The sequence below is a fragment of the Phascolarctos cinereus genome, unplaced genomic scaffold, assembly GCF_003287225.1.
Source record: "Phascolarctos cinereus isolate Bilbo 61053 unplaced genomic scaffold, phaCin_HiC Scaffold_5;HRSCAF=322, whole genome shotgun sequence".
In the NCBI taxonomy this organism is placed as follows: Eukaryota; Metazoa; Chordata; class Mammalia; order Diprotodontia; family Phascolarctidae; genus Phascolarctos; species Phascolarctos cinereus.
Window position 1 is genome coordinate 375,503,692 of NW_027555958.1, and position 25,240 is coordinate 375,528,931.

General features: G+C 42.6%; 1 protein-coding gene across 1 annotated transcript in view; it reads right to left on the reverse strand.

Moving 5' to 3' along the window:
• Nucleotides 1–868: 868 nt before the first annotated feature.
• Nucleotides 869–25,240, reverse strand: part of MAPKAPK2 (MAPK activated protein kinase 2) — a 62,996-nt gene continuing 38,624 nt past the window's right edge. The window contains 9 exon segments of the mRNA XM_078156360.1: nt 869–2,968; nt 4,015–4,095; nt 4,236–4,321; nt 4,681–4,805; nt 5,183–5,258; nt 5,807–5,933; nt 7,475–7,554; nt 8,256–8,320; nt 8,661–8,800. Of these exon segments, the coding sequence (XP_078012486.1) occupies nt 2,825–2,968; nt 4,015–4,095; nt 4,236–4,321; nt 4,681–4,805; nt 5,183–5,258; nt 5,807–5,933; nt 7,475–7,554; nt 8,256–8,320; nt 8,661–8,800 (924 nt within the window). The 3' untranslated portion in view covers nt 869–2,824.

The window sequence follows — 25,240 nt, forward strand, 5'->3', positions numbered from 1 at the left end:
GGTCATTGGAAATAAAGTACTTTGTAAGAGTTATAGAAATATCAGTGATTATGATTTCATTGTGAGATGTTACTAGCCTCAGGAAGACAGGTGTCGTATCTTATCTAAACTTTCTATTTCTTCTGGCTCTACACATTACACGTATACAATACATTTGTTTAATTGCTGGTGCCATGAATGCTGAATTCCCACCTCCCTCTGCTGGACTGTCTTGTTACTACACTCCCAGTCCATATCATGTCTCAACCAAAGTGGCAGCTCTCCATCTCCATCTACTCTCTCAATAAAGGACCTAATATGGCAGCTTTTTCCCCACCTACCTGGCTTAGAAGGTTACCTTATGTGAAAATGGAAGCCATGTAAAATAATCATAGGGTCCAACAGCAAAGGTAGTAAGGGGTCCTGCCCCTGCTTTGTCCCCCACAAAAGGAAACTCTGCTTGGTGTAGCTCGGTTCCATTCCCCGGCATCTTCTTCATCATATGGAGGGTGGCACAGATTCACAAATACAACTCTACAAGCCACTGACACTCCCTTCACTAAACCCAGAGAACCACATCTCATTAAACATGCACTGTGGGCTTCAGGCTTAGTGTCCACCTGAGGTCTCCACAACTTATCTCATCAAATTAAGTAAGAGCTCATCACTGAGGATTCCCATTGCCCTAATGGTTACTTCCTTTGCCTTTCCAAACCCCTCCCCCCAAAGACCCTTGCAAATAGATTTCCCTGAACCATGGATTCAACTCATTCTCTCCTACAATCCCCTAAATGCTGGATTCGGAAGGGAGGGGGAAAGATGTCGTACCAGCCGGAGATGTATGAGGAACTGGGAGAAAACGCAATGTAGGAAGAGAAAGATGAGAAACTTTCAACTATTAAATCTGTTTAGTAAAGACAGTTTTGATCATACAAAACAACAAGTTAACAATAATCCGAGGGCCAGACATACCATTGTGCGAGGGGAGGGGAGGTCAGGAGGCATGGCAGGCACTCAATCCAATCCCCCAATGCCCCTCCCCCATATGCCCCTGAGGGAGATGAAGAACTGAAGAGCTACTCCCAGCTCCTTCCCCTCTGCCCCCTCCACTGCACCAGTGGGGGGAGAAGGCCTAAGACACTAAGGGGGTTCCTCCAATTCCACTCCTACTTAATACTGGGAAGAAGGGGGAGGAGGTGTCTCTCCACCCCCATTGGCCAGCTGGAGAAGTTATGGAGGGGCTAAGAGAGCCATCAGTGAAGAAGTGGGTAGAGGTGGGGCATCTTTGGTGAGAAGGCTTCCTCTCTGTCTTCCAGGTCACTCAAAGGAAGGACAAGAAGGAGAACCCAGAGAAAACAAGCCTAGAGAAGGGGAAAAGGCAGGGGGGTCCCACAGCTGGAGGGAGGGCCAAGCAAAACATAAAATCTTTATGGTCACAACAAATAGCCAGGCTCATCCCCAGACAGGGTGGGAGGCTAAAAGGTGGCCCAAGAAGAACAACAAAAAAAGGCTAAAATCCAGGAAACATAAAACCAGGAGGGTTTTAAAATAAGGGTGAGAGGCAATTGGGTTAAGTTGGATGGCCCTATCCACAGAGGCCCAAAGGACCTTATCTCCCACTCATCTTCCAGAGTGGGGCTCTCTGTCTGCTCCCAGCTTAAGGCAGCAGACATTGTGGGCTCAGACTGGCTCCAGATCTGCGCAGGAGGGGGTTGGGGGGGAATGGAGGAAGGTGTGCAAAAAAAAAAAAAACCAAGGCCCTGGACACTATACTCCCCACTCCCTGGCCCTCTATACCTCTGGTTAGGAAAGGGGAGGGAAGGTTGTTTTTTTTTTTTTCCAAACACATAGTGTTCAGGGAAAGTGGGAAAAGAGGGATCATTCTGAAGCCTAGGACCACTTCCTCCTCCATTCCATTCACTGAGGAGGGAGGGAGGGAAGACTCTGAAATTCTGCACTAAATGCTAGATTTGGAGGGAGGAGGAGAAAGAGGAACGCTCCCGTCTCTTTTATCTCAGTGCCAATGGCAGGGAAGCCCTTTCCCTGCCCTCAGAGCCCTGCCTACTAGAGAGAAGACCCTGAGCTAGTTTCAGTCTTAGCCAGCTTCCCGTACAGATGGACATGTGGACCTTTCCCTGGGCTGCGTCAGAGCCTAACAGAAAAGCCCCTCTGAGCAGCCTCAGGGTCCCCTACCCACCACAAACACACTACTTCTGCACACCGATTCATAACCCCTTGTCCACACACACATCCAGCCCTGTATGCCTACCCCTTGGCCACAGCTCCAGCTGTCCAAGGCCTCTGAGTTAAGGCAGGGGGAGCCCCCTGAGGCCAAGCCCCCTGGATCCCATACCACCAAGGCTCTGTCTTCCACAGGGCTCAGCCTTCCAGCCACTTGGCCCCCAAGTCTACTGAAGCCTCAGACTGGGGTGAGGGGAGGGCAGAGGGAACAAGGTAACAAACACTGAGCCATCTCCCTGAAGTGGCTCCCCAAAATACCTTTTTAAAAAAATCATCCTGTGACTTGGGAGGGAAAAGGGGGAAAGGAGGAGAAAAAAATAGAAATTTTATAAAAATTCAAGGCCGAATCAGCCAAGAAAAACTGCACAATGAGGAAGATCTTGAGAGCAACTTGCCCCCTTGTCCTCACCCTCCCAACCTCCCAGGAGTCAGGTCCAGGAGCTCCAGGGAAGGTGGCAGTTAAAGGACCAGCATTCATCTGCTGACAAGTTTCTGGGCTCCACGCAAATAGGAGCTGGGGGAGGACAGCTCTGTGTCTCTGCTTTTAAAAAATAGAGAGTTATTGCTTTCCCTCCATCAGGGCCGGAGGAGTGCTGAGAGTGGCTCAGTGAGCGAGGGCAGCTGCCTCCAAAGCCCGGGCTTTCTTCCGCCTCTTTAGGAGCAGAGGGTTGGTGGCATCCTCAATCTTCTTAATCTTGATTTGCTCGTAGTCAACACGCATGGTGGCCAAGGCACTGGTCATCTCTTCCTGAGGAGGAGAACAGCAAGGGTGAGTAGAAGGAGAGGAAGAAATGAGGCCAGATGAGGACAAAATGAGAAGGGAAGACCCAAGTGAAGCACAAAGGTACAAGAAGAGGGAGCAGAACGTTTAAAAAAAATGAAAAGAAAAAGAAAAAAGGTAAGAGGACATAGAACAGTCAGAACATTGGGTCTGGCTAACAGCACCTCCATATTAGGGATGGACCACAAGCTTCACATGGACACCATCACTATTTCAAGCAACTCTCCCCAGACCCCAAAGGACAGGACAGCAAGTTTGGAAGAAGGATCACTGGAGGAAGTCCAATGACCCAATTCAACAAACATTTCTTACGTGCCCAGGAAGCCTTTCCCAATCACTCTTAATGCTCATGCCTTCTCCCTGTTGATCGTTTCCCATTTCACATGTATATAGTTTATTTGTAGATGATTGTTTCCATGTTTATGGAATGTCCCCATTAGCTTGAATTCCTCAAAGGCAGGGACTGTATTTTGCCTTTCCTTGTATCTCCAGCTCTTAACTGGGTATCTGGCATATGGCAGGTGTTTAATAAATGCTTATCGACTGACTGCCCAGATACAAAGCACAGCCAGATCTGGGTTTGAATCTAGGCTCTGACACTTATGTGTAATTTTTGCCTATGTCCTTAGATGATCTATAAGGTCTCCTCCAACTCCAACATTTTATGACACTAAATAAAGTGACGATTCATCATGGTGGGGAGTGGTAACAGAACCTATGAGAAAACTGAATCCTTTTCCCATAGCACGGACTGGAGTTTGTCTAGGGATGACCAGGAGTTTTGTTTCTTTGACACAAATGCCCTGAGACCACAAAAGACCAAAGCCACCAGATTCTATAGCATCCTCCCTCTCCCTCCTTTATTATCAAATGAGATATTTGTGAAGCGATTAATTAGTACATTGCCTGGCACATAGTAGGTGCTACATAAATGCTTATTCCCATCCCCATCCAGGAGTCAGCACCCACCCTTTCATCCCCACTCCAACTCCAAAGCAATGCCTTTCCTTTACCTTCACATCCTCCCACCTCTCCTTGTCTTCCTTCAGGACTCTGCTGGTGTGCAGTGGAGTTTGAGGGACCTGCATTGATTGCTTGGATAAGAGAAAAGGGGATTTAGGATCAGACCAAAGTCAGGAGGATTCCCCTGGAGAAGAGCTGACTCCTGCTCTCCCCACTCCTAGAGGGGGTACTCCTGGGTTTGGTTGGGGTCCTCCCAGCAGACCCATCTCACCATAATCCAAGGATGATTCATAAACTCAGTGATGGTCATTCTTTGAGTGGGTTCTGTCTTGAGCAGATTCCGGATAAGCATTTTGACTGCACAAGAGGAAAAGGAAGTTGATTTCAGAATTCAAGCTCCATGCTTCCCTACCCCCACTACCAACTACCTATAGTTCTAAAAGTGAGAACAAGTTCCCATTTGGGATAATATTCCCCAGTGGAGAGAGCACTAAGGTTTGACCACAATTAAGCTTTTCAAAGTCCCCACAAGCTCTGATAACCTAATCAGGCATTCTCTCAAATTCCTTCACACAATTCACTCTCTCTCTTTCTCTCTCTTTCTCCTTCCCTCCCTCCCTCTCTCTTGCAAAATATATGGCTTTATACATCCACAGATGAATAAAAATACCCACATGGGTGTATTTTATATGTCCCAGAAGGCTGAGGTCTCTTACCTTCCTCTGATACCTCTGACCACTCTGGATTGGGAAACTCATACTGGCCCATTCGGATTCGAGTCTTCATGCCAGGAGAGATGGCAAGGCCATGGTTGGAATAGAATGGAGGGTAACCACACAGTCTAGACCCAGAGAAAAGAAGAGGAAAAGAAGGGAAAGATGAGAGGTGTTATTTGAGAAACATATACCAGGAAAAAGGGGGAAAGCCTGCTTCTTCCCTTGTCCCACTGATAGAAGAAAGAGGATCTCAATAACTTGGTTCCACTGTAAAAAGCAATCCAAGAATAGTAATCAGGAATCCTGTGCACCAAGTAGTTCCCACCTTCTTTTCAGCTTCAAGGATAGGGGCAGGGAAGAGAGGACAGATTATTTGCAAAGATCTCCCACAGAAATCCCCATCTAACCAGAAAAATAATGGTAGTACCCTCCCACCCCACCACACACTGTTCATCCAAGCTCTGCCCACAGTGCCTGCCCACCACCTTCCCACAGCACTCACAGGATATACATGATGACACCCAAGGACCACATGTCACAGGATTTATCATATTTCTCAGGGCCCAGGACCTCTGGAGCTGTAAAGGAGAAGAGATTACTGGGATTGGAATATACTCCTCATCAGTCCCTCAGCAGAACCAATGGACAAAGGGGTTATCTTCATTCTCCTGGGTAGACTGCTACATCCATCCCAAGCCCCACAGAAGAGACCCATTTGGGAAAACCCAAATGGAGAATGATGTAGACCTTCCTTTCTCCTGGAAGGAGAGGAAACATCTGTCATTCCCCCCAGATACTCCAATGCTACAACCATCAATAATTTGATGCTAGAATTTAGAGGTGGAAAGGAACCTTACATACCATCTAGTTCAACCCCATCATTTTAAGGATGTGGAAGACTGAGGCTCCTAGGGATGAAATGACCTGTCCAAGGTCCCAAGACTATAAAAATATGGAAACTGTAAACCTTAGTAGGCCATTTTAACCACGCTCTTGCTTCTGGTCATGACTATTTATCAAAACCCACCTCAGACTGAGGCTCAAAATGCATGACTTTCTTTGGGTTGTCGGCAAGGGGGAGAGGTAGGGGAAGCGTGAACCCTCTGAATCTACTCTTAGAACTTACCCACATAGTATGGTGTGTAGCAAGGTGTAGTAAGGGAATTATGGCTGGTGGTTTCCTTGGCAAAGCCAAAGTCAGTGAGCTTCAGGATGGCATTGGGCCGTTTGGAGGAGTATAAGAGATTCTCAGGCTGCACAGAAACAAAAGAGAGAAAGAGAAGGAAAGGCCTCACTGAGCCTGTGGGACCAAAACTAGGAGCCACGAGGACAGCCAATTCATCCATTCAACAAACATATATTAAGGGTCTGCTATACCTCAGGCATTGTGTGTGTGTGTGTGTGTGTGTGTGTGTGTGTGTGTGTGTGTGTGTGCGCGCACGTGCGTGCGTGTGTGTGTGTTAGGTACTGGGGACATGACAGAAAGAGGGGAGGGGGTGGTGACCAGGAAATCAAGAAAGACCTCATGTAAGAGGTAACACCTGAGCTGAGCTATGAAGGAAGCTAGAGATTGTGTCAAAGGTCCCTAGGGCGTGGAGGGAGTACATTTGGCATGGGGAACAGCCTGTGCACCAGCAGAAAAACAGAAGTTGGAATGTTAGATACAGAAAACAGTATTTACTGTTTGGCCTATTTAGGCCAAGTTGGCTGGACTGGAGAGCAAAGGAAAGGAAGCAAAATGCAATAAATCTGGAAAGGTAGGTTAGAGCCAGATTGCGAAGGGCTTTAAACAGTAAACAGGAGTTTTCCCTGTATTCCAAAGCTCATGGGGATGCACTGAAGCTTCATTCACTCACTTATTCATTCCTTTAACCAATCAACAAGTACTGAATGCATCTTAAAAGCTTAGAACTCTTCTAGATGCTGAGGAGAATATAGAAGCACATGCAGTCTTCAAACAGAAGGAGCTTATAATCAAGTTTGGGAGAGAAGATACACAAAACAGCTGTGAGAAAACAATATAAGACAAGAGAATTAACAGCTTTCATGGCTGCAGAAGTACAATGAAGGAGATATTCCTGTGGGCTGGAAGAAGGGACGACTTCATGGGGGAGGCAGGGCGTGATTTGGGTTGGTCTAGATAGGCAAAGAGAAGAAGGGAGGGGAGGTGAAGGCAAATTCTTCTCCAAAATCCAGCAAGCAAAAGGTCATAACCCAAATCTGATGAAGTCAGCATGGACCTGGCTACGCTCAGAGCTGGCAGCAGCCAAAATCAGGGAGAGGCTGTCTCAGCCTACAGAAGTGGGTATAGGGAAATGAACCAGACTTCTCATCATCACTGTGGATATTCATCTGGGATAAATGAGCTGACAGTTAACACTTTACAGTTTACAAAGTACTTGACATACAATAGTTTGCTTGATCCTCATAACAACCCTATGATTTTACAGATATTTTTGTCCCCATTTTGCAGATAACTGAGGCACAAAGAATGATAATCAACATTACATATAAAGCTTTAAAGTCTGCAAAGCACTTAATATAAATTATCTCACTTTAGCCCCATAACAACCTGGAAGTTGATATTAACAGGCATTATCCATACTTTATGGAAAAAGAAGCTGTGGTTCACAATAGTTAGGTGACTTGTCCAAGGACACACAGGGATTGACAAATTTAAATACCAGTTTTCTCACTCCAGATCCAATGATTTCCCTACTATGTCACTGCCAACCCTTGCTAGTATGATTCCACAGTCTCCAGATTGGGGGGAAGGGGGCCTCACAGCAATTACCTTGACATCCCTGTGCGCAATGTTGATTGAGTGTAAGTACTGAATTGCCTCACCAATGCTCTTCATGATGTCAGAAGCCTCTGGGGGAAGGAATAAGAAAGGGTCTTGAAGCTTGAAGAAATTCTAACACAACTCCAACTCCGTACTGAGGGGCCCTAACCTCAATATGGAACTGCAATAGAGTAGAATGGTGCTCAGCATTGGAAGCCTTGAGCTTCACAGGTGTGAGCCCTTAGACAGCATCAGTCAACCCACAAGGATCTCCAGCACTAGGATACAAAGAAACAAACACTCTCTGTACTGAAGGGGCTTACATTCTAATGATGCCATCCCTAGAACACAGGCTATTAACTTGGGATCCACAGACACCCCTCCTCCAAGGTGTCCACGCCAAAATTTCAAGGGGTTTATGAACTTGGATACAGGAAAAATATTACTTCTTTATGTTCATTAACTTTTGGCTTTCTTTGTAATCTTAAGCATTTTACTTTGTGCATTTAAAAACATTCTGAGAAGGGATCCATAAGCCATACCAGACTGCCAAAGACATCATGACACAAACAAGTTTAAGAACATTGCCCAAGAATGATGTCAGCAAGGTCAGTCATGACCCCAGCCTGGAATTACTCAGCCTGCCAGAATTCCAGAATGGGGTAGGGGGCAGGGAGCCACGGCTAATAGAGTAGCCCCTTAACCCTACTATAGAAAGTGTCCTTTGGCAATCGTAGTTTCTAGGGAACTTACTCAGACCTTTTTGCCTCTCACAAGAGGGCTTGCTTACCTCTTTCGGTGAAGGCCTGGTCTCCTCGGTCTTGGATGCGGCTGAAGAGCTCTCCACCATTCATGCTGAAATAAAAGCCAACAGACAAGCGATGGGTTTTGAAAATGAGCCTCTAGCTATCTCCCACCTACCTAATCAGGCACCATCCTTCAACAATGACCAAAAAAATTAAGCATTTACATGTGAAGATTTCCCTGTTACTGCCAAGATTGCTATGAGAATGAACTAAAAACTGGATAACTGGATTGAATGGGGCTGAAGAAAATGCTGGAGAGGAACAGAGAGGCAGAAGGGTTGAGCAGGGAGTAGAGCTGGAAGGAGTAGGAGGTTGAGACAAAGGGACAAGCAGGGTATGAGGGTTTTGAGGGGGAGGCAAAAGGAGGGGTGTGTAGAAGAGTCTTTCACCATTCCATGATAATCAGGAGACACTTCCTTCCAGCATACAGGTTCTCATAGACATCCACAATCTTGACAATGTGTGGGCACTGAGAGGCTCTCCAATGCAAATCCACCTCCCTTCGGGCCTTGGGGCAATCCTGAAGCATCTGCAGAGAGAAACAGAGCCCATGAAAGAATGACCAAACCACGTGAACCAGCAAAGCACCCTGAAGGAGAGACAGGAGGCAAGTTACCAGGTGAGTCAACACCACTAAACCACAACCTTCCACGAAATGCAGCTACAAACAGTGCAGGAGCCTGAATTTTAGAACCTCAGGAATAGGAGTGTCCTCCTGACACCTCATTCTACTTCTTGACCAAACCCTGCATTGGAGGGAGCAATTCACTGGGGACGACTTACCAGTGTCAGGAAGGTGAGCCCAAGAGCTCTGGGGAGTAGCACCATCCCTCCTCTCTACCCCTGAATCCTCCACTCACAGCCACTGGTCCTGCTTCCAGCCCAGCCATCCCAGCCACCATCTTGAGAGTACAAACCTCATGGAGATGTGGCCTAGCAACTGCTTCTGTGGGTTACTGCAGTCATAGCTACTGAGGACCCAGAAAAGAAACTTCTTGCCACTAGAAAATTATAGGATTTGATCAGCAGAAATGTCATTCATTAAAGTAGAGGCATTGCCACGTGTTTTGTCAATTGTCCTAGCCATGTCTCTTGCAGCTGAAGCCCTCAGTATGTTTAGTCTTCTCCTATCTGAATGAAAACTCCATGACAGCAGGGACTAACTTACTGTTTTATCTATTCTCAGCACTTAGCTGAATACTTTGCACATAATAAGAGTTTAAGGCAGTTAGGTGGTGAAGCGGAGAGAGTGCAGGGCAGGAAGTCGGACAGAGTGCAGGGCAGGAAGTCGGGATTCATCTTCCTCAGTTCAAATCCAGCCTCAGACACTAGCTGTGAGACCGTGGGCAAGTCTCTTAACCTTGTTTGTCTCAGTTTCCTCATCTGTAAAATAAGCTGGAGAATGAAATGGCAAACCACTCCAGTATCTTTGCCAAGAAAACCTCAAATGGGGTCACAAAGGGTTGGACACTACTGAACAACAAAAAGAGTTTAATGCTTTCTTCTCCATTCATTTGTTTATTCTTCTAATGTGGGAAAATCACCACCCTGCAATTAGTTTGGTGATGAGCTTCTCCAAAAATCAGTTGGAAGGCTCCCCAAACAACCCTGATCCCCCAGGTCTGTGCTTGAAACCTTTCCCGTATGAGGGGACCTGCCAATGTTTGACAGCACAGCCTTTGAAAACCAGGGTCAGGAGTGTGTCTGTACCACAGTGAGGCATCAGAATATTAATAGCTCACAGTTACCCAGCACATTGCAGAGTCCTTCCCTCACAATAGTTCTATGACAGAGGCAAAATACCAAGCACTTTTGGACAAGACCTGTGGTTTCACTCCTATGGAGTATGGGAACTCCCACTACCAATGTTCTGTAAGTTACAGTCCTGAACTATAAGCTGGAGCAAATAAAGGGCTAGGCTGATTTCAAATTCTGCCTCAGACACTTACTCGCTGTGTGACCTTGGGCAAGTGACTTAACCCTGTTGGCCTCAGTTTCCTCCTCTGTAAAATTGGGATGATAACAGCTTCCAAGGGTGTTGTGTGGCTCAAATAAGATAATATTGTAAAGTCCTTAACAGTATCAGGTACATAGCAGGCACTTAGTAAATGCTAAGAAACTAAATAAAGTTTCCTTCATTCCTTCAACAGCTGTGGACAGCACTGAGCAGGGAAGTGATTTGCTCTGGGTGATCAAGAGGTAGCATTTGAACTCCTTTTCTAAGCCCAGCTCTCTATTCACTGATACCACCTTTTTGGTACAAGTATTATCAAGCCTGTTTTTCAGATAGAGTAACAGACTTGGAGAGATGACATAGCTTATTCAAAGTCACACACCTGTTAAACCTAAGAGCCTGGATCGGACTCATGTCTAAGGTTCCTACCACTTCACCACCCTCTCTCTCATAGTGATTGTGAGATCAGAAATAAACCAAACCTGATCTCTCTGGGATATTTTGGAACTGGCAACCATCACAGACAGCTTCCTACCAGTTTCTTAGGTTACATTTTCCAGCTGAGCCCATCTGCCTATGGAGCTGGGATACAGACGCTCAAGAGACGGAAATGTCTGATAGAATGGTTAAACTAAGACATAGAGGGAGGTGGAAGGGGCTTAAATAGAGGAGAAATTGGAAGTACCTCCAAGGGTCACCTAGCTGCATCCCCAGAAGGTACTTTAGGACTCATATGTCCAAATCCATTCTACTTTTCTGTCCACTCAGGTGGCTTCCTGTTTTCTTAACCAGCTAATAAGTAGTTATTGAACACCCACCAGGAGGCCCAGCATAATGCTAGGCACTCTGAGGGGACATAAAAGACTGACAAGGTCCTCCTCATCAAAAATCTTACAATCTCATAGAAAAAATATATAAGATTCCCTGCAAAAGACAATCATGAAGACTAGACAGCATGCAAATGAGCAGTGACTTGTATTCATAGGTGAGGATTGTGGCATGGCCACATGTGACAGTGAGGGTGGCATGGCCAGGGAAGGCTACTTGAAACAGCTAGGGTTTGACCTGGTCTTTGAAGGATAGACAGGATATGACCAGCTAGAGAAGAGAAGGAAGGGCATCCTAGGGTGAGGAGAAACAAAGGTGCAGACAGGGGAGGAAGAATGCTTGAGAAGTGTGGGAGACTGAGGGAATGCCTGGATTAGAAAAAAGGTTAAGTAATGGGGGGCTGGAAGCAAGAAAGAGAAGGAATTAAAATTCGATAGGCAGGGTTGGAGACAGATTGTGGAGGACTTTGGAAACCAGGAAGATGTGTTTTCAGCCTGAAAGAGAAAGAATATCCCAAGAGAATGAAGCTTAGTGTAGGTGCAAATACTGGGCTTCCAGTCAAAGGGCCTGGGTTTGAATCCAGGCCATGCCACACACATTCTCTGTGTGACCCTGGACAAATGATTACCCATCCAGACTGAGTTTCTTCACCTGTAAAATAAGAGGGTTGGACCAGATAATATCTAAGGTCTCTTCTAGCCCTAAATTTCATGATCTTTTGAGTCCACGCTGGGGATGGTCTTCCAGAAGACCCTTTAGCTAGATGATCCTGTGACTTCCTTGGAAGCCATAAGAACATGCCCAACCTGGCTCCTGTCGATTACTGCCTGCCTGACCTTGGGCATGTCCATATCTGTAAAACAAGGGGGTTAGAGTAAATCCGCAATCCTTTACAAAATAAATGAAATATTGCTATGGAGTCACACTGCCACCTAACGGCTATGTTGAAACACTACACAGATTCTCAGTCGGGGCCCCCTCCCCTTTTAACTTGATTATTAGCCCAACCCCAAGCCAGAAATAAACTTGAATTTTCCTTTCTCATACTCTAAGGGATGGATATGTACAATGGGCTGCCACTAATCTGTTTACCTATTACAAACTCCTCCCATGGCACCAAGCAAGAGAAAGAAATCTTCACTATCTGATTCCATTTAACAAACACTTTAAAATACATCTCATATGCTAGGAGTTAGACTACAAAGCTAAAAACCAAACAGTCCTTGTCCTCCAGGAATTTTCATTTGCAAAGTGGGGAGGGGAAAGTGGGGGGTGGGATACAATACACACCACTGGATCATGGGTTTAGAGCTAGAAGGGATTTTTTTTTAACTTTAAATGTGAATGGATCTTTAAAATTTTTATATTAATTTATTTATTTTTAGTTTTCAACACTCACTTTCACAAGATTTTGAGTTCCAAATTTTCTCCCTATCCAGAAGGGATTTGAGAAGACCATCCAGTCCAACCCCCTCCTTTCACAGATGAGATAATGTACATACAAGTAAAGTGTACATACTAAATAACAGAAACAAGCATTTATTAAGCACCTACTATGTGCCAGCGCTGTGCTAAGCAGTGTTTTAGAAATATTATCCCATTTGATCTTCACACTCATCCTGGGAGGTAGGTGTTATTATTATTTCCATTTTACACATGAGGAGACTTGAGGCAGGCAGAGGTTAAGTGACTGGACCAGGGTCACAAGTCTAGTAAGTGTCCAAGGCTGGATTTGACCTCAATTCTTCTTGACTCTAGCCCAGTTGCTCTATCTGTTGCACCACCTGGCCCAAAGGAATTTAACAACTTGAAAGGTAAGGAAAAGCTCTGTGTATTAAGTAGCATCCGAATTGTAATTTGAAGAAAAATAAGGATTCTAAGAGGGCAGCTAGGTGGTGCAGCAGACAGAGTGCCTGGCCTGGAGTCAGGAAGACTGTTCTTCCTGAGTTCAAATTCAACCTCAGACATTTACCAGCTGTGTGACCCTGGGCAAGTCACTTAGCCCTGTTTGCCTTGGTTTTCTTATCTGTCAAAATGAAGGAAATGGCAAACCACTCCAGCATCTTTGCCAAGAAAACCCCAGATGGGGTCATGGAGAGTCAGACAACAATTGAAAACAACAAAAAAGGTTTCTAAAAACTGTGGAGTGTCTATTTAAGACATGAAGGATTTAAGGTTAGGTTTTTAGGATTTAGTGTTTGACTGTGCAAAGGAAGGAAGACAGGAAAGAAGAATATGGGGAAGACTAAGCTGGCCAGCTTGACTAGAAAGGAGAGTGCATGAAGTGGGGTAATAGGAAATAATTTTGTAAAGGTCAGTAGGAGGCCACATTGTGTAAATGCCAGCACTATCCACTGATGAGAGAGAAGAAGAAAAAAAAATCTGATGCTCAGGGAGGAAGAAACGATGCAGGCTTCAAATTCACCTAGTTCTTACGTTGATACCTTTCCTATACTGATGAGCCTTTTCCAGCATACTCTTTGTCGATTTGCCCACAAACTACCGGCCAGTGCTGCTGCTGACTGATGGCAGGCAATTGAAAGATGGCTAGTTGAGGTTAAAGAGGCAGTTTGAGACACAGAAACAAAGCAAAACGAGTAAGCCTGCTTGAAGACCTTCCAGTTCTTAGTATCATGTCCAGCCACTGGTATAGCATAACTCCAGACCAATAATTCCTAATCTATGGTCCTAGCAGGAGTGCTGGTAAATGTTTAACAATTAGCTTGGGGGGGGGGGTGGAGTGCGCATGAGAGAGATGATGTACAAATTGATACATTTTTAAGCTTAATCTGCATTATCAACATTTTCTCCATCACTTTCAAACATCTAGACAACCACAAAACAATAAATCAAACCCTGATATGCAGTGTTTTCTGAGGTATAAATGTTCACACTAAAAATTTCACAGTTGGTGCACAAGAGCTGGTTCAAGCTGGCTCCAGCACAGTCCTAGTCCTGGATGATATTACAGAGTTAATGCAATCCATACATAGGCACATCAACAAAGCATGGCATGGTAAATAAATATAACTTATGTAGCCTGAATAAGTCATAGGTCTTAAAGACTCAACATTTACTATGCATGTGAACTTCAGCAAATCACTACTCTATCACCATGATCCTATATCCATGTTACTCTTTTTTCAAGATATGCAAAAATTTTTGTGATTGAGAAAATATAAGAGAATTACTGAATTCCTAGTAACTTATATTTTTATCAAAAAAAAAACCCCTCCAATGTTAATAGTCTAACTGTACGATGCTATGATTCACACAATCTTTGATGTTATAAAGAGATCTTCATGCTCTAAAAGTTGGGAACTTGCCCAAGACCACTTCAGAGGAAGTGTCCAGCCCACAATGATTTCTCCTCTCTCCAAATTCACAGTCTATATTGCTTATACAGCAATGAATCATGTTCTGCCTTATTATATCTTTCACTGTGTCATCTCTCTCTCTCTCTCTCTCTCTCTCTCTCTCTCTCTCTCTCTCTCTCTCTCTCTCTCTCTCTCCCCCCTCTCCCCCCCCCCTTCTCTCTCACTTGTGTTTTCACAGATGTATAATTCTTTTTCCCAACCGGATTATAAGCTTAAGGGCAAAGACTATGTCTTATAATTCTCATTATTTCCTTGTATAAAGTATATACTTTTAGTAAATTTGTTCATTTGATCCACATACCAGGGTCAAACTCTGCAGTGTTGAGCCAACCACTGCCCACTGACACCTTTCTCTGGGTATCCAATGAGCCCTTGTATCAAAATGCTCCTTTCTTCAAACATTGATTGTGTTGCAAAAAAATGTAACTGGAGGGAGGGTCGGGTTTTTTGAAGGATTAAGGATGGTCAAAGAAGACTTCCAAAGAAAGACTACTGTTTCTTTTAATACGGAAACATAGAGGAAGAATCATCTTGAAAACAGAGAAGACAACAAGAAGCAGCCTTCACTTGGCAAGGGGGCTACTGGGCTTATCAGATGGAGCTGTGAAGAACTTGAAACATCTTTTCAGAAAACTGCTGAGCAAACACAAAGAATGGACAGAGAATCACATTGCAGTGGAGCTAAAGTACAGGGACTGAGGGCTTAAAATGGGGGTCAGAGGGGATATCACATGACTTGATAATGGCTAAGTAGGCAGCAATTTCAACAAAAATCCCAAAAAAGCACCCAATTAAGAAAGAACTTTATTTTTATTTTTTTCTGGTAACCAAAGAAAGACTAATAACAATAGTATGGTCTGATATCAGAGGGTAAAAGTCAGGTGAATTGCCCAGAAGAGCCAGTAAGACCTAAAGGAAATGACTTCAGATTTGGTGGGTGAGGTGTGAGGGAACACCAATTATACTGAGTACTAGTTGGTGCAGTGGACCTGGGGTCAGGAAGATGATGAGTTCAAATCTAGCCTCAGACCCTTACTAGGGTAACCCTAAGCAAGTCCCTTAACCTTCTGACTGACTCAGACAGATGTATAAGTCTTCTGTAAAATGGGGATAATAATAGTACCTACCTCCCAGGATAATATATTTGTAAAACACTTGGCAGACCTTAAAGAGTTATATAAATGCTAGCTATATAATTGCTAGGTCTAGGAAAGGGGGACTAAATATTTTTAACCTTGGCTAAGCTGAAAAATACAATGCCATGATGAGTGAGTTAGCTTAAATATATATATGGCTTATTTCCTCACAATGTATGTAACAAGTGAACTAATTATGTGTGATGGGCTGTAGAGGACAGGATGGCCTGCCTGGGAAGGCAGTGAGAGCACAAGAAAGGTAGAGGCCCAGGAGTACCATCACACTTCTTACCCTTATAGTGTGATAGCACAGATTAAGTCATTGTCCTATGATGTAGTATAATACCCCATTTCATCACATCCCTTTCTCTGTAGGCAAAACTTGGATGGAACACAGTAGGATTCAAAAAAAATCAAAACAGGGGTTCTCAACCTTTCTTATGTCATAGAACCCTTTGGCAGTCTAATGAAGCCAATGGCTCTCTTCTCAGAATGTTTTTAAATGCTTTAAAGAGAAGATTACAAAGGAAACCAATTATATTAAACTATGGTTATCAAAATATTTTTTAAATATAATTTCATAGACCATAGGTTAAGAACCTCCGCACTAAACCCTTAGGGGCATCTCCTTGTCTACCATGGTTTGGGATCAGTGTGGTACAGTACAAAGCAAACAGGCCATGGAGTCAGGAGGCGTAAGTCTGAATCCTGGCTTTAATGCTTATTAGATATGACTATGAGCAAGTCACGTTATTCTGCATCTGATTCTCAGTTTCCCCATTTATAAAATGGAGAAATAATTTGCACTATCTACATACCATGGGAGAAGTGATTTGAAAACCTTAAAATGTTATATAAATTCAAATTATTATTAGGCAACATTCAGATTCAAATAAAGACTTGGGGGTGGGGATGAATGGGAAAAGATTCAGGGTTCTCTCAGGTTGTCCAATCAACGAGACAAGCCCTTCAGCTGCCAGTGTTGTTGTTAACTATGAGTCACACAGGGTAGACGCTGGAGGTCATAGAATGTGCTCCCTAAGCCTGACCCAATCTGGATAGTTCAAAGGAAAAGCTGGGTCCAAGGTCCTGACCACTGGCCAGGCTACTGTGAGAGTAAGAGCAAAGAGAGGCAACCAAGGACAGATCCCATGTTATCCTTTCCCCAACCCCCAGTGGCGTCAGAAATCCTCTGATGGGGCAGGGAGCACTGGGAAACATGCCTGCTTCAACCTATTTCCTTTAGAAGGATGAACAGCTCTGCAAAGAAGGTGTTATTAATAGCTTGGGGTGGGGGTGGGGGGAGATACAGATCCCCTAGGGACTACTACCAAAGGAAGCTCAGCTCTGGCATCCCAATGCTAGGTTTCTCCTCTGTTTCTCACATCACTTAATTAACTTTGACAGATGGTGGAGAGGGGTCGAAAAGAGGAAAAATGCTACCAAGTTTTCCCTCCCTCTCCAGGACTCTGATTCACCAAATCTGATGCAGACATGAGAACATCACCCACGGTGCGTGTAAGCATTAGTGTTCTGTGTTTGTTAAACAAGACCTCCTCTGCCTGGGCACAGCACCCAGGCTGTTACTGCGATGCTTCTCAGCGCACGCTGACATCCATGAATAGCTTACCTCCCGGTCTAGACGTTAGGCATTTTGAGAGCAGGGATTTTTCTTTTTCAATGACTGTTCCCAGTACCCCTCCCCACAAGTGCCTAGCACAGTACGTGGCACAGAATAGGTGCTCAATAAGTATTCATTGAGTTTTCACTGTCAGGATTCCTTTCAAGTTCTTATCACTAGTCAGAAACAGGAACTCAGTGCAACACTCCTTCCTCGTAGCCAACACACACATCCCCTCCCAAGTTTAGACCAGGTGCTGACCAAAATCTGCATTTTCACCTCCAGGAGCCTTGGCTCCCATCCTGTTTCCCCAGAGTTCAGGGTTAAGAGCATAATAAGCCAGAGAAAAAAGGGCCCTGATTCTACAAGGTCATCACTGCTAATAAGCGAGCTTCAAAATTTAGGGACCCAGAGCTGCAGTTGCTACTCCCCCACACCTGAAGGCCAAAGCACACATCCGAGAAAGCATCTGATGCCCAGCTGGCCCTGGCTGCCTCTGATGTGACAGCAGGTGGAAAGAATTCAGCCTACAGCAGTAACATGGAGTCTGGGGAGTTGGGGGGGGGGAATGAGGGATAAGAAACACGACACCTACAGATAGACCTCTTCTCCCCCTCCTCCCAAAATACACATTCCAGGAGACTAAGCCAAAGGGAAGAGAATCTCAGGCTTCCCCACAAGGAAGGAAAAAGGAGAAAAGTAAGGATTACTCCTCCACGCTCCTCTGTTCCTTCTTCCAGTTTCCCTTGGCCTTAACCTTACTACTCTGATTTAGCTCTTTTTTTTTTTTTTAAGTTTTAGTAACATGACTTGGTTTTACATTACAAACATTTCCAGATGATCCCCATCCCATGACAATTCTCTTGGAATCAGGTAAAACAATTCAGTAAAACTAACAATATAGTGATCTCATCTGAAAGGGCATGCAATATTCCACACCTGTAATCCCTCAACCTCTATTTTTAAAGTTTTTTTTAATTAACTGCAATCTATTTTCTCCCCCCTCATCTTCCAAAGAGAGGGGGGAAAAAAAGAAAATCTTTTGTAACAAATACAGTACACAGAGTCAAGCAAAACAAATTCTCTCATTAGCTGTATAACAAAAATATACTTGCTTTCCCCCCTAAATCCATCACTTTTCTCTGGAGGTGTTTTATTATCAGTCCTCCGGAATCATGGGGGCCATTTCATTGTTCATAGTGCTTACAGCTTTCAAAGTTGTTGTCTTTACAGTGCTGTTATTGTACAAATTTTTCTCCTGGTTCTGCCCATTTCATCACTCATCAGTTTATAAAAGTCTTCAAAATTGTTCATTTTTATAATATTGATGTAAATAGTAGAAATATTTCTTCTGGTTCTACTCGCTTCACCCTGCATCGCTTCACAGAAGTCTTTCCACATCTCCTTGAAATCATCTCTTTCTTCATTTCTTACAGAACAATAGTATTCCATCACATTCATGTACCAAAATTTATCTAACCCATTCCTCAAATGATGGGCAAATCTTTAGTTTCCAGGTTTTTTTGCAACCACAAAAAATGAGCTGCTCTAAATGTTTTTGTACATGTAGGACCTTTTCCTATTTCTTTTAATTCTTTTGGGTATAGGCTTAACAAAGATACAGCTATGTCAAAGGACACTCACTGTTTAGTAACTTTTTGTGTATACCTCCAAACTGTTTCCCAGAATTGTTGTACCCATTCACAGGACCACCAACAGTGCATCAATGTGCTTGCTTTCCCACAGATCCTCCAACATCTGTCATTTTCCTTTTTTATCACCTTTGCCAATCTGATGGGTGGAAGGTGGATCCTCAAAATTATTTTAATTTTCATTTCTCTATAAGTGATTTGGAGCATTTTTTTCTTATGACTAGAGATAGCCCTGAGGCTTTTTTTCTCCCTCGAGAAATGAAGTTATATCCTTAGACCATTTATCAGTTATAGAATGACTCATTCTTATAAATTTGAATCAATTCCTTATCTGTTTTAGAAATGAGACCCTACTCAAAGAAACTTGCTACATCAAAAAAATTTTCCCCAGTTAATTGTTTCCCCTTTAATCTGAGCATTATTGGATTTGTTTAGGCAAAAAACTTTCAAATTTTATGTAATCATAAGGATCTATTTTATCTTCTGTGATCCTCTAGCCCATGAATGGTCATTAACTTTTCAGCAATCCATAGATCTAATATGCAATTTTTTTCCATGTTTCTCTAATTTGTTTATGATGTAATCTTTTATATTTGGAACATCTATTTAGAGCTTATCTTAGTATAAGGTGTTAGGTTAAATCTAATTTCTTCCACATTGCTGTCCAGTTTTCCCAGCAATTTTTTTTTAAATTAGTGAGTTCTTATTCCAATAGCTGGGGTCTTTGGGTTTACTGAACACTAGGCATTAGATTCATTTGCTGTGCATGTTGTTTGCCTACTTTGTTTCAATGAGCAAGTTATTTTTAACCAGTAATCAAATTGTTTTGAAAATTACTGTTTTGTAGTGCAGTTTCAGATCTGGCACTGCTAGGCCCACTTTATTCCCATTTTTTCATCACTTCTCTTGAGAGTCTCGACCTCTTTTTTTGGTCTCTATATGATTTCATTATTATTTTTCTGGTTCTTTTTATTTAGCTCTTTCTAAAGCTTGGAGAGAAGGAGGAAGAGATCATAAGGATCATAGATCTAGTCTAACCCCCTCATTTTACACATCAGGAAATCAAGGCCCACAGAAGTTAGGTGGATTGCCCCAGGTCACACAAGTAGTAACGGTTGGAGGTAGGATTTGAACTCAGGTCCTCATACTCCAGAGGCAATACTCATTTCACAATAATACTGAGAGGTGTCTGAGTCCTTTGGGTTACCCCCTCCTGCAAGCCTGACCCCTTCCTTAACTCTGGCAAGGTTCTCCCTGCCCTGACTCTCTTCACAAGGGAGATCCATGGCAGGAGAGTTTAGCTACTTCATTGTTTACCATCTGTGACCTCAGCCAGGCTCTTAAATTGTGACATGAGCTGAGTGGTGAGACAAAGAAAAGGAAAATGATGAGAAAAGAGCAAAGGACAAGGGATGCCTTGTAACACTTACAGCCTGAGCCACAGTATTAACATACGATTTTACTGCACACTTCTTTGTCTCATCTCAGTCCCTAACAAGTTATAACCTTGATGACAGTGACTAGGTTTCATCATTCCCTTGATTCCTCAGCGCCCAACCATCACAGTTACTCAAAAATACCTCCAGATTAATGACCTTCATTTTAGTCTCTAATTTCTGTTTTTACTTTTTTTTTTAAAAAAAAGAACTTTTCCTCTTCTGATTCTTCTTTCACAACATGACTAACGTGGAGTATGTTTAATATGATTGTACATATTAGATGATATGCTACCTTGGGGAGGGAAGAGGAAGAAAAAAAATTTGAAACTCAAAATCTTATAAAAGTTAATGTTGAAAACTATCATTACATATAACTGGAAAAAATAAAATACTATTAAGTAGAAAAAAATATTCTACTTATTCTACTATTAAGTAGAAAAAATAAAAATTTAAAAAATAATAATAAAAGAATTTCCCACCAAAAAAAAAAAAAAGGAAGAACACTCTTCTTCTTCCTATATGTCTGGGGAATTCAGCACCAATGTGAATAACAGTCAAGGGCACCTGAAATCACATCACATGAGATGTGGCTGAAGGAAAACTTCAGGATTACAGGATCACAGATTTAGAGCCTGAAGGAACCTTCTGAGTTATCCTATAGATAAAAAAAACAAGACTAGAGAAGTTCAGTGACTTGCCCAAGGTCATATAGGCAGAAATCAGCAGTGCCAGAATTTGAACTCGAGCCCTTTGACTCCAAAGCCAGAGCCCTTTCTATCATGTCATACGACCTTTCTCATTATCTTTGTCTTCAAATATGTGAAATACTATTCCACCAAAGTTAGATTGAACCCTCTTGGTTCCTAGAAGGCAGGGCTAGGAGAAAGTTAATGAAAGACAAAATTCCAGCTCAAAAGAAAGAAAAATAATATCTAAAGCTGCCTAGTGATGGCTCATAATGGCTTTCGAGGTTTAGAGAGAGAACGGATCATAGAGGTCACCTGGTCCAACCTCCTTATTTCACAAATGAAGAGGCTGAGAGGCCCAGAAAGGTGATTTGTGCCAGATCACCCAAGTAGCATATGGCAGAGCTACAATTTGGATGTGGTCTTTTGACTCCCAATTTAGCACTCTTTCCACTCTGCCATGTTTCCTCAAAATGGCAGGGGCCCACAGAAGGAATAGTGAGCTCCCCACCAGTAGAGGGGTAAGTCATCTGAAAAACAAGTAGGCTGCTCATAGAGGGTGCTGGAGAGGAGTTTCATATTTTAGAGGCTTTAAGATCTAGGAGCTGGGCTAGATAACATCAGAGGTTCCTATTCAAACCTTCAATGATTTTCCCCTTCCACCTGAACCAACCACAAAACAAAACAAGTCTTCAGAAATCAATAAGCCTTTCACAGAAAAGGCACCATGGAAGTAGCATAAAGGTATATGCCTTATAAAAGAAATAAACCCCTCTGAAGAACTGGCTCTATGGTGAACAAATTACTTCTATTTTTGCCATTGACATCTATTTTTTAAAATTATAAACTCATGTTCACAAGAAAAAAAAATTCCCCAATAAACAAAGCTGAAACTTTTGGAAAGAAAAGAGCAAAAATTATGATCTGCCTTTTGAGCCCTCAGTAGTACCACACACAACATAACAGCTGGGAAGTGACAAACCCCTTTAACAATTCATTTTTCTCTAAAGCATCTTGTCCCTAAGGTCTCCCTCTTGCCATGAGCAATCAACTCACGGTGCCTACTCCCTTGTGACACCTAGACTATAGAGATACCCTGACTTTGTACCCACAGCTCCTAGACCTCTAGAGCGATAAATAAACTAAATGACTGATTCACTTTCTCCTGGTCATTTAAAGGATGCCTGATAGGTTAGGGCTTAGGCTCTAGCACAGTATTTATTGTATTTGTCCAAATTCAAGCCACACTCTTCTTTCAAGCCTGGCTTATATAAAACCAGAGTGTGGCCTATGACTGTATTTTGGGGGGGGCAAAATGGCAAAGAGGATTAAGTAAGTAGTAAATGATAAAAATGTAATAAAATACCTCTTGAAGTGAAATGAAGGAAATAAAAATACTTTCACGCTCATTTTTTCACACAATTACTTTCCAGTATATATACACATACATATGTATGTATGTATGTATGTATGTATATGTACATACATATATATATTTCCTTTCAATGATATCTCATTGCAGAGTATGTCCAATATTTGGTTCAGACCAGTGTAGTACATATGACAAACACATTAGACATTATAACCCAAAATTCATTTAAGTTCAACAACATTTATTAAGCATTTTGAACTTGGCATTGTTCATAGCTTCAAAGGATTAAGTTCAGTAATTCTATACATCAAATTTCTTTGGAATAAGGTATCACTATAAAGACAAGAACAATGACTCAGGTACCTATTACCCAGAAATTACAACAGAACATAAAAATTCTCCTTTCACCACTAGGTGAGGTGCCAAATTTTGCCACGTGGAGTATTCTGGGCCAGGAAAAAAGATGCAGCTGTCAAGGGGCCAAAGGTCTTTATATTAACTGAAGGGTGTTAGCCTTGGAACAGATAGTTGCAGTAATTGTCCTTGATCTATCACCTAGAAGAGATTAACATCTTTGAGGACAGGAAAAGGAAGAGATGAGAAGTAGTAGGCTGGCTTGAAGGTACTGTCTGAAAGCCCAGAAGCCAACTATCAAATAGGCAATCTGCTGTGGAGCTTTACATAGGGAACCATAAAGAACTCAACAAGATACCCAGGAGATATGAACAAAGAGTAAATTGTTCTGTTAACCTGCCAGACCTATCCTGTATCTATCTCCCTATTTAAGGCAGCCATCAATTAATTATGTGCATATAAATGTAAGTTGATCTCCACCACCACCCCCAAGAAAGTGAAAGGAATAGAAGGATATTTCTAGAATGAAGACCTCCTTTCTATCTATAGATTCCAACAGTATTGAAGAAATAATCCATATATCCAGGAAAGAAACTAAGGAGGCAAACAGTAAGTCAACTCTGAGGATCTATTAATATATGTGTAAAGGGAAGAGAAGGAAATAAGAATTCTAATTTAGTAGGCTGGAGATAGTCCCCTGGTTAAAGCCAGGAAGGTGGTGCTCACAAGAGAGCCACTGGTATCTCAAACCCCAATTTTGCACATCAGCAGAAGTGAAGATGGGAAACTGACAGACTAGCTGATATCTGTAAACAAGCCCCCTTTCTATCAAAGTGACGGGGGGAGGGGAGGGAGCAGATTAGACATCCTGAATTCATACATGTAAAATTAGGTAACGAAGGAAGTATATACTATAAGAGTCAGTTATTACAGTAATTATTGACTATATTCTACCCCCCCTCCTCCTTACTTCCCCAACCCAATAGTCTTTCCCTATACATTTTTTCCTTCAATAGGTGAGGACTGGTGTAGAAAAGCGCAATTGCTCCATAAAACAATATGCCAAAGATAGCTCTCTCAGCGTAAGTCTTACAAAGCTTTCCCTCCTAAATATTCTAACAACTACACTACCAAAGAGATTGGACTTATGTTGCTTAGCTCCAGGGGTTAGAACCAGGTGGGAGAGGGGGAGAGTTCAACGTAGAATGGGCTACCTCAAAAGGCAGTGGGTTCATTCTCACCAACAGTCTTCAGGTTGAGGTGAAGGGACCATTTTATGGAGAAGAGGTAGTAAAAATTCCAGTGGGTCCAAATGTCCTCTGAGGTCCCTTCTGCCAGCCCTGTGTTTGTAGGAACCAAAACCAATGCCAAGAGAGTAGTAAGCATTAGAGTGCGATGTGGAGGAGAAAGATAAGGAGGAACTCTGTATCCCTACAGCTATCCATTAGGTAGGATCTGAACTTTTGAAGAAAATGGCATACCTTGGTCCACAGCATAGTAAAGAAGACTCCAAAGTGCCAAGAATCCTCCTACTAATCCAGAAGAAAATCACCATGGTGGTGGGTTATGGCTTGCTACAGGGTAGAGATGCCCTAAGTAGATCTGATTTGACCAACCAAGAGGTATTCTATCTGAAACATAATACATAACCTGCCAAAATTGAAACCCACTGCCTAACATATTTTGTGTTTGGCAGAAGATTGCCCTACTTGACCAAGAGAGCTTTAAACTAGAATCTGATTGGGGAGGAAGAAAATGGCCAAGATAAACTATAAAATCAAACATGAAAGACAACAAGAAGTTTGACATAATATAATAATAAGGGTGGTGCCCAGTGTTTCTCACATGACAAGTAGAGGAAAGAATCTGGAATAATAATTGTAACTTCAAGTGGCTACATATCATCGCAGAAAGTATGAGCCATAAATAAATACAAACTTGAAATTTTAACACAATGAGGTAAATATGATTTCACTGGGTAATCCAGAAACAAGATTCATAACTGAAATAAGTCTTATGCAAAAGAAAAAACAAAACAAAACAGAAGGCGAACAGCACCACCTAGCAAAAACACTTGTGTGAAAAATTCACAAACCTGAAAGCAGAAGCATGACGGAGAACATGTAGGTGATAATAAAAGAAAGAGAATTAATCATTGTTGTCAAAGGATATAATGCAGTCAGGCAAAGGATATGGATGATGTCTAGCAGTGATTTTTAAAATACTGCAGTGGCAATAGACAGAAGTAATAGAGGGCTTCAACTAAACTATTTAAACATTTGCTAGAGATCTCATTTTACTAATAACAAAGTAATCTGAATTTTTTCTGACTTATATAAGTTAACCATCTCATCTTTCAGAAAGTAAAAGGAATCAATAAAGAGAACTTAATTCCAATCAAGGAAGAGTTGCTTGATAATGCAGAAGTAATGGAGACCTTGGGAGAAAGTGGGCGTATCAACTCAAGTTGTAAATATAGAAAGAGAACTTGGGTAAAGATGTATGCCCTAGGCCTCAGGAAAGCAGTTTGGGGTGGGGGTGGGGGGAATA